Genomic DNA, 10,448 nt, shown 5'->3' with positions numbered 1-10,448 from the left:
ACTTTATATTATGCAAAATATAACAAATAAAACAAAACTGTAAAAGTCACTTTGTTTTGTATGATACATTTTATTTTAATAGGCAGCCTGGCTACATTAATAATTTCATAGACTTGCAACATGTCTCTGCAGTTTTATGTGGCACCACCAGCAAGCATTTTTATGACATGCCATGTGTGCCAAAATTAAGATATGTAGAAACTAGACTACTAATCATTTCCACACTTTGAATTTGAGCTGTCATGTTTAAAACTTGGTTGTCATTTGTCAACACAAGTGAATTAACCAATCACAAGTGACAGATGATCTGATCTATTGCTTGATTGGTCAAAATAATTGCAGTGGGTTTACATCCTTGCATTGGGTTCAAGTGGGAACCAAGCTTAAATAGAATGAGGGCGCACAGTTTGTAATGTGCAATAAGAATTCATCCAACCATAAGACGCTTTCTTCCTCTCATTCGAACCTCCTCTAACTTAGCAAGAACTTCCTTTGATTGCCTTGATTTCTTGCTATAATTATGCAACATACGTTCAAATAATACCTCTGTATTTGGATGTGTACTTAACAACGCCCTCTCTAGGACATACAAATCAACGCCCTTATCTTCCAAAAGCCTAGACACATGACTGAGACCAAAATCAATAAGTACAAGGCCCAATTCTTCGAAAGGTCTTTTTATCATTATATTCGACGTCGTCAGGTCACCATGGATTACATCAATGTTATGCATGGTTGCCAGGATGTTGCCAATTTTGTCTGCCAATTTATTTAATTCTTCATCCTTTCCACCTTCTCTTTGTAGAGCCTGAATGTACTCTTTTACAGTTAATGAATCCTTAATGTTCTCCATATAAATCTGATTGGTCTCATAATTTACAAAATAAATAGCCGGAGTAGCAATACCTGTGGGAAAAAAAAACAAGTTCATCATCTGATCATTGACATCCTATACTGTGCAGAACCTCATTTAAGTATAGCATATGTTTGTTATCGTTCCTCCTTTTCTGCAGTTATTTTTCTTATAATATATAATATTAAATATAATATATAGGCCTAATTGTTCTTTAAACATAATTTATGTGCATGCGTTTTATGTATGTCAATGAAAAATATGCAGCGTCGACCACATGCTGATAGAAAACTGTGACTGTGTATTATTTTAATATAAAACAAATCAGTCTAAAAAAATGGAAAGAACACGGAATTAAAAATTAAAATGAAATGTGTCAATCATACATGGATTCATTTTTTATTTGAATGTAAATTGTTTGTACGTTTAGGCTAGACCCAGGCCCTAGGCCAAGTATTTTTATTATTAATGGATCAGGTGCCGATTTTGGCCACCTCGACTTGAATGGACTATACCATTATAAAAAGATTGGAAAATAGGGGCTGATAATGTCGCCATGAGGAGGATGATTCATGTCTTCCAATATAGCATGGAATACATCGGCAAGCCGTTGTAGAACGAGTCAAGCATTTGCATAGACAAACCAATTTATACTTTCCCCGCTCTACCAAGCACCTTCGCAATTCGGTGATCCACACATTCCCTTACTAAATTTTCCAAGCCCAACATACAATATCCTCAAATAGAAACATTCTATAGTACAAATATCCTGCTTTACCCCAAAGAACCGAGTTTCCTCAAGCAGTACAGCCTTGTATTTAACTTCTTAACTATATGATCAATATGTCCACCTACATATTTAAGCTTTAGTCAAACACTACTCCCAGATACTTATAATTGTTAACAATCTCTGCTTCCTTTCCTTTTATGTATACTGTCAGACCAATTATGTTTTCGAAAATCAATTCTTATTTCTTTCGTTTTATTTATGTTTATTTCAAGAAAATTGTTGCCATAATCGGTAAATCGAATAATCTCAGAAAAGGTACAGAGCATAATCGTATCCAACTATAGCCGAGTCGTCGTAAAACAAAAATACATATGTCGTCAATGAATCTGTTAGTGTTACCATTTTGTTTCTGTATCTACAATCGTTTCATTTATTTACATTTAACATTAAATGTAAATGTATCAGGTGATCAGTAGGCCTAAAGCAAACATACATTATAATTGCGTTAATGAATCTGTTACCATTTTGTTTCTGTCTACATCCGTTCCATTTATTTACATTTAACATTAAATGTAAATTTATCAGTAGTATCAGTAAAACAAATACTGTAAACATATAATTATGTCAATGAATCTGTTACCATTTTGTTTCTATCTACAATTTGTTTTACACTTAGCATTAAATGTAAATGTATCTGGTGAGGTAAAACAAACAAAAAACATATAATTATGTTAATGAATCTTCAATTATGTTCGTCTACCGATACCAGGGTCTTAGGTTCAAATCAACGATGTTGAGATTTATCCTTTGCAAGATTTTTTAATTCCGATTGTGATATTTAGTTTAGTTGTTTTGTAGTTTAACATGTTTTAATTCCGATTGTATTGTAGGCCTAGTATTTAGGATGTTTTAAGTCCGATTGTACTGTATTTTTTAATATGTTTTGATTCTGATTGTACTGTAGTATTTAAGATTTTCTAATTTCGAATCCGATTGTACTACAATTTAATGTGTTGAAATCAAGATAGGCATAACTAACAATGTTACATAGTATTTAATGTTTTAATTTTGATTATAGTTATACTATAGTTTTTAGGTTAGTTTTTATATATAGTAAGTACTGTATATATAGGCCTAGTTAATATACTGTAGTAATCTTGTTACAAAATCTTGGTATTCCGTAACACAGTGCCTAATAATAATAACATGCCTACATAACATAATATAATACACCACACCCCTACCACCCTACTATCATAATAATTAATGGTATACTAACTATCGTATAGTCCATATAAGTCGAGGTGGCCTAAAACGGCACCTGATCCTAAAAATTTGGCGCTACTGCAGTTTCGCACCACACTGTTATATCTTGGATTTCTTGCTTCATTTTTTTCTCGCACTCACATCATACAATTTTGGGCCATTATGTAACATGTTCCCATGATTTAGCCACCGTTATATTACCTTTATCACAATAAAAAATGCCTTTCAAAACAGCTCCTTTTTTCGCGAAAACTTCGATTGAACTGTGGCCATTTTAGATTCAGAAAATTGCCAGAAATCAATGTATGTTTTATTTTCTGTTTTTATTTTTAAACTGCAAAGAGTGGTTTTATAAAGAACCAACTGTACATATCAAAACGGCGACGATATGAGTCCGTACATAAAACATTGATAGGAACCATTAATATAAATAATAATAGTAATACTAATAATTAAATATTAATTTAACCTTTATTTCGCCAGCTGAAAACATTTCTTGCTTTTCAAAACTAAATAGGGTAGGCCTATATGTGTAATCGGATTTTATAACACTGCCCTCTATAGTTTCTACAATTTTTGGGGTAAAATGAAGCATAAATTCTGGCAATTAAGTGATAAATATAAGACGGCGAACATTTCGCAGTGTGTTGACAGCGAGTTCAGTATTGTTTAAAATGTTTTGAAAAGTATTGTTATTTGAAAAAAATTACTTCGTAAGTGGTCGAATCGTATAAACATGTTACATAATATTATGTTGTGAGTGTAAAAAACGAAAGTTTAGGTGAGAAATTGAAGATATAACGGTGTGGTGCGAAACTGCAGTAGCGCCAAAAAGGCGCTACTGCAGTTTAAATTATACATATTATATTATTATTATATTTTACAACACAACAAAGTTTTCTACAAAAAAAAAAGCTAGGCCTAGGCCTAGATTCTCACCAGCCTTCTTGCACCGCATTATGGCCCTTGCTTCCTGTGTCATCCTCTTCTTGGTTAGCTTTTCATCTAGAGTCGGATGTCGATACTTCTTTGAAAAACGTTCTTTCACAATAACAGAACGGCCACCAAATTCGCCCTCATAAACTCTAGCTTCTGCACCTTGATTTATCATGTTTGAAGAGGTCATTTTAGCAGAGGATAAACATAAATTTTAGAATTAAAATTAACAAATTTGAGCCAACAACAACATGCATGTCATTTGTCTACTTTTTATAAAGCATGCAAAGAGCAGACGACGGGGCTTGTTTGTGCGTGAAATATAATCTCCACTGTTAATAATTGTACAGAAAGGGTAAACAATTTATTTATCGCGGCAACCACTGTCACAGGCGCGAAATTCGTATTTTGTTTTTGTCAGCAGTCGATAATCGAATCGCCAGCAGCTGGGTGTGTTTTTCTTTTGCGCCTTCGATCCTCCTGTATGTAACGTTTTTGTTCAATATTTTATCTAGCCAACATGTCAGATTCTAGAAACTCAAAAGCAACAGTAAGTAGGATAATCAAAACATGTTGTGTCTTTTTTTATTGGAAGTCATAAAATGAATTTATTATTTACAGGTTTTTTTTTACATGACAATAATTATGATGGCACGTACTGTAGGCTACGTATGAATATGATATGATGTGTAGGTACCGTAGGTAGGCTAGGATGCTAAAAAGGCCTAGGCTAGGCCTATGTGTGTGCATATTTTTAAACATTTTGCTCAGTTTTCACCACCTCCTCTATATAGGCCTAGTAGTAAAGTAGTAGTAGTAGTAGGCTATATAGGGTGCAATTAGTACACCTCCCATAAAGCGACCACCTCCCGTAAAAGCGGCTGCAAACACTTTTTTACTAAAAATTAGATTTTTTTGTGTGGTAAATTACCTCCCACCGTAAGTGGCCACCCGAAAAATTTGTGTTTTTTTTACTTTTGACAACAAAAATACAATTTTGATACTTACTAAAACTATTGTGCTTTATATAGCCTATTAGTATAGTTTGTTTTGAAGTGGTTTTAATAGCATTTCTGTGAAGAACATTCCTGTGTTTTTTAGATATTTGAGATGAGAAAACTACAAAAATTTAAATTTGTCCGAAAATCATAAATACTGTAATAACTAATACGATATGATGGAGAATTTAGAGGCATGTTGCGTAAAAACGAAAATATTGTGCAAAACATAATATGTCGGCAGAACCTCCCATAAACGGGCACCTCCTGTAAGCGGCCACTTTTCCCTGTCCCGAAGGTGGCTGCTGACGGGAGGTTCAACTGTTTTATAATATAATTTAAAAAGATGCAACCATGGGTCTATAAATTAGATACAGTAGCTCCATGATGCAAAACAGCACATTAAAACTAACAGCAGCAGTAGACATTAGCCAGTTTATAAATTTTATTACCGTAATCGAATATTAAATGCCCTGGCATGTGACTGTGAGACGTTTAATTGTTAGTAATGATAATTATTATGATATAATCAAATACAATTAATATCAAGAAGTGACAATTGTATAAAAATGTTTGGTAAATTGTAGATACATGTCATTGTCAATATATGAGTAAGTTCTTTCAGCTACAAATAGATTTAACAAATTGTTAATACAATATTGTGTATGCATGTGGTGGTGGATTTTATTTGTTGAAGCCTACATTTCATAATGATGAGTGTACAGGTACAGCAGACATAAATAATGACATTTGATTATTTCTTTTTAAAACTAAGATATGTGTTGAGGGAAACATCGGTTGCGGCAAGACCACAATGTTAGAAATGTTCCAAGAGCAAGTTCCCTATGGTGTAGAAGTTCTGACTGAACCTGTGTCCAAATGGCAAAATGTCAGAGGCCATAATACATTGGTAAATAACTAAACATCCTGCTTAATATAATGCAATTGTCAATACTATACACCATACAACCCTGGGAGAGGAATGTCATTTAAATATAATTATTGACACAGGGGTGTGTCAAAAAAACCTAGATGTACGTCACATCAATGAACAATGATGGTTTGTCACTTTACCACCCACCATCATGAACAACATGGTCACAATGCATCACAATGGGTGCGTCATAGTCACCTTAAGGCAGTGTCATGGTATTCATAAGGTACAGTATGACGCAAATTGGACATATGACGCACCAGCTCCCGGCGGTTGTATAGGGGATTGACAAGTGCATAACATTTTTATAAAATAAATTGATATGCTTGATTTAAATTTGAGTTGTGTGTAGCCTAACATTTTTAATTTAAATGGCTAAAATTTTATATTTTAAGTAAATTAATACAAAATTTGAACATTTTATATAGGGTTTGATGTACGAAGATCCAGCGCGTTGGAGTTTTGCATTTCAGTCATACTTACAATTAACCATGTTACAAAACCACACATGTCCAACAAAGCAACCACTGAAACTAATGGAACGGTCACTGTTTAGTGCTAGACATGTGTTTGTAGAGAACTTGTACAGAAGGTAAGCTAAAAGATACTTACAAGAAAGTGATTATTATATTATTATTATATTATTTAATCAGATAAAAGATACATTTTACAAAATATAATACAAATCATTTTTGTACCAGAACACCACCTCTTGAAAGATGCACTCGATTTTTCCACAGACACAAGCCAGACCTATATAATTGGACCTCCAGTTTTAAATTCCTTATGAGAAAACTATTTTTGATGAGTACAGTACCTTGAACCTGAGCCAAAATGGCTATGGTTTGCAGCGTCTTTCCTTTGCTTGACCAACTATAATTTTATCATTAATTATAATAACATAATTTTTCTTATTTTGTAGCAATAAAATGTCAGATGCGGAATATGCCATAATCAATGAATGGTTTGATTGGATCTTTGTAAACTTGAACCTTAATGTTGACCAAATAAGTAAGTTTGGAAAATATGAATACAATAATGTATCATTTCAGCAGATGTGTATCATTAGGGCTTCCGAATATGATTCTTAATGTTAAACTTGAATTGAAAAAGTAAGCTGATTTATTTACAGTATATATAACATAATATAATGCACAGTTCTGTGCTCAAATGACTAAAAAAACTGATGAAAATTACACTTTCATTTCCTATACTGTTTTTTCTGATTAAATTAATCAAATTTTATAATTTTCTGTGCAAGTTCATTAGTCAGTTATAGGCCTAGCCTGATTACTTAACCAGTTCAAATAAAGTTTTTGCAGAGTAATAATAATAATATTTAATTGTTGTATGTTTTACTTAGTCTACTTGAGAACTTCACCCCAGAAATGTTATGAAAGAATCAAAAAGCGTTGCCGGAATGAGGAAAACTGCATCCCGTTGGAATACCTACAACAGATCCATGACTTGCACGAGGAATGGCTAATAGAGGGTTCTACAATAAACACCAATTCAAACGTTATAGTAAGTACAGTACAATACATTGTAAAAACTGACATACAAACTGCAGTCAATTCATCACCTTACCTGTATAAACAAATAGGCCTTTCTAATTTAGTAGAGAACATATTGAAACTTTGAACATCACTTTAAGACAATGGTATTGTGCATACATATGCAGCATCACTCTGGCCTTTCTGTTCAAAATGTTGTACTGTGACCTAGAATCAGAGCACTGCAGGGTGCTTTGGTTCATATTCAGATCTGACAATCTATGTTTGCAAATTAAAATTTTATGTGGACTAAATTTGAATAATGTTCTCGTGTCATGGGTTCAGTCTAGAAACACCCATAAGTAGAGGGTGATATTAAAAAAAAATTATACAAATTTGTTTTCGGTAATTTTAGACTGACCGCATCAGCTACAGTAATGGGCATATATTGATCTAAATGTATGCAACAAATCTTCAAATGGTTGCTATTGGATGAAGGGCTTGGAAAGGAGAAAAATAAAATAACAAATCTTGTTTTTTTTTCTTCTAGGTAGTGGATGCAGATCAATCGTTGGAACAGATGGAAGAAATTTATTTCAAAGATGATGCTAAAATATTAAATTATGATCACCTAATAAAAGTGCAATCCTAATAATAGTAACAATAACTTATACCGTTGTACTATGTACTCGAGTACAGACCAACCTCAAAATGTATAAGCCCAGCAAGCTCCCAACTTCTAAAAAGTACAGGGTCAGTCAGTAATTTTACCGGGTTATGTACAGTATCTTGCTAGAAAATAAAACTGGGCCAAAATTAAAATTCCTAAAAAGAAAATGAATTAAATCAACAACTAAAACCACATTAGAATCATTATTAATGTGTATGTACTTTGTCAGGCTTGTGCAACATTTTTATCCTAATTTTAGCTGATTTATTAATATCTATTTATTTAAAAAAATTCTGCTGTACTAACATTTTAAAAGGGGCACTATACTATTCACTTATGTGTGCAATGTCAACAATCGATAGAATTGATCAGATTTTGAGTTGGTCAGGCAGCGCTTGACAAGTTGTTATTAGTGTACTGTATATAGTTGTTATTTTAGTTTCCTTGAACAACAAAGTGTCCTTTTACCTGTATGTTGTAAAGGTCACATTATTTATTTAATTTGTCTACGGTAGAACAAAAAATTTATCAATTACTAATATGTAATAAATATTGGTATGAATGAATGAAAAAAGTACTCCAATACATTTTTAATGAATTTCTGTTTATAAAAACAAAATATCAAAAATTTAAAACTTGAAACTCAATAATACAATTTTTTTTTTATGATTTCCATTTCCAAAAATATGTTTTTAAAATGTATGTAGATTATTTTTAACTTTTCATCATGTATCAACATAATTTTATATTTAGTTCCTTAAAAAAAACGTGAATAATACTGTAAATTGTGTACGATACTAATAAACATTTCAATGTATTGTAACGAATACAACTTTATTGATATTTTTAAATTACGGTATATACAATAATTTAATACAGTAAATATCAATTTAATATCGTAGAAAATGTACATACTGTATATAATTGTAGTATTAATTTTTTTTAGAGTTTTTATATTTTGCTGTTTATATAATGTGTTCAATTCAATGGTTTTATTGGATTGTGCTACTGCTATTGTATATATTTATGTTGTTTGTAAATAAAGTACTGAAATCAGATTTTAACAAATTGAAGATACTTTTTTATTGGTTGGTGAATCTTGCTTATCACAAATTGTTTGTTTGTTTTTATTTCTTGCTCATATAAAAATAACTTTGGTACAGAAATATATATATACATCAAAAGTTGCAGACTTAACAAACAACAAAATCAGAACAAAGACAACAACAAAAAACGAGTAGGAGCAAAGGATAACCCTCTAAACCCGGAGGTTTGTATCCTGAGGGGTCCCAAAAGACTTGGCACAAGAACGTACATGCAATGTAGGCAATTTGACCAATCACAAAAAATAAAATATAAAGGCCGAGCCCAGACACAATTATAGGATTAGAAGACAATTACAAGAAAGTACAGTACATACAATGTTGTATCATCCCTATCCATTAACAATTTGTTTATCAATAACCAAACTGCTTTTTATTTTTTTACACCTTGACATCTGAATCCGGTTTAAATCACTCATGATTTATCAATAAAATTTAAAAGCCTAAATGGAAATTAACTAACGTAATAACCAGAGTATTAAATTAACTCACTACCTGAAAGGGCTAATTACACTCAAAAACATACAATTCAATATGTACGAGGAAAAATGCCTTTATGGCCCCTAGACAAGGAAGTATAAATGAGAGGAAAATCCAGCATGAAAATCTTGAAGATCTTTAATAATGAACTACAAAATCGGCCTGCAAACGAAGACAAATTTTGTAGGCGACGCTCTCGCTCCCTCCCCTAGGAGTGTAAACACCCATCATCTTCATACAACAAGCCTAGCCTATTCCTAGGCCAACTCAGTCCTAAATCTAGGCTAGAGATACTGAGTTATAAACATGATAGCAACGTTAGTAGGTCCGTAGGTCAGTCGTCCTGATATTTTATAATTACAGTATGACAAATTATAATTGAACTTACAATTTTAGTTTCGTTATTAATTGTATTTATTTCCATTTTGATGTTGTGCAGCTGCTGCTCGGTCGTCGCGATGTGCGGATATCCGCCGCGTGTTGAGATTCAAGTTCGAGAGCGAGAGATATGGATTGATTGAATACCGTTTCTAATTGGTCAGTAGTTACCTCAAGCATGCGCAAGGTATTTGTTACGCTACATCATGACAGTACTGTTCGGGTGACAGTTTCAAATGTTTTTACAGATAATATTTTAAATATGCCATTTTATTGTCACATAGTTATTCACTTTTAACCAAAAATTGGATGGGAAAAAAATATTTACCTGAAAATATGTAATTTAAAGCAAAAAAATTGTCAAATTGGCTGCCAGCCAATGGTTTTTTTGTTGAATCTAACCGTGTATTAGCCTATTGTTATTGTCAAAAATTTCATTTTTTCGGCTCATTTTTTGTTGATCGCAGATCTCGAAAACGGCGATAGCAGTTATGTTGTAACTTGGCCAGCAGATGCACGTATATACCTTTTATGATAAGTTCCTTTAATTTTTGATGACTTGTAAAATGAATGTAAAATAATGACACACGCGCACGTCAAATTCTCC

At 32.4% G+C, this 10,448-nt stretch overlaps 2 protein-coding genes across 2 annotated transcripts; one reads left to right on the top strand and one right to left on the bottom strand.

The window, feature by feature from the left end:
• Window positions 1-51: 51 nt before the first annotated feature.
• On the bottom strand, window positions 52-4,078 carry LOC140056497 (EKC/KEOPS complex subunit TP53RK-like). The gene is made up of 2 exons (XM_072101880.1): window positions 3,789-4,078; window positions 52-906 (listed from the first exon to the last, which is right to left on the bottom strand). Exons 1-2 carry the CDS (start codon window positions 3,973-3,975, stop codon window positions 428-430), a joined length of 666 nt encoding a protein of 221 aa, XP_071957981.1. The 5' UTR covers window positions 3,976-4,078; the 3' UTR covers window positions 52-427.
• Window positions 4,079-4,195: 117 nt separating this feature from the next.
• LOC140056489 (thymidine kinase 2, mitochondrial-like) lies at window positions 4,196-8,647 on the top strand. Its single transcript, XM_072101872.1, has 6 exons — window positions 4,196-4,335; window positions 5,559-5,693; window positions 6,146-6,309; window positions 6,640-6,728; window positions 7,081-7,241; window positions 7,761-8,647. Exons 1-6 carry the CDS (start codon window positions 4,306-4,308, stop codon window positions 7,860-7,862), a joined length of 681 nt encoding a protein of 226 aa, XP_071957973.1. The 5' UTR covers window positions 4,196-4,305; the 3' UTR covers window positions 7,863-8,647.
• The last annotated feature ends 1,801 nt before the right edge of the window (window positions 8,648-10,448 follow it).

Source organism: Antedon mediterranea, chromosome 8 (assembly GCF_964355755.1).
Source record: "Antedon mediterranea chromosome 8, ecAntMedi1.1, whole genome shotgun sequence".
Classification (NCBI taxonomy): domain Eukaryota; kingdom Metazoa; phylum Echinodermata; class Crinoidea; order Comatulida; family Antedonidae; genus Antedon; species Antedon mediterranea.
Note: the sequence above shows the minus strand (reverse complement) of the source record. Positions and strands in the feature narration are given on the sequence as shown.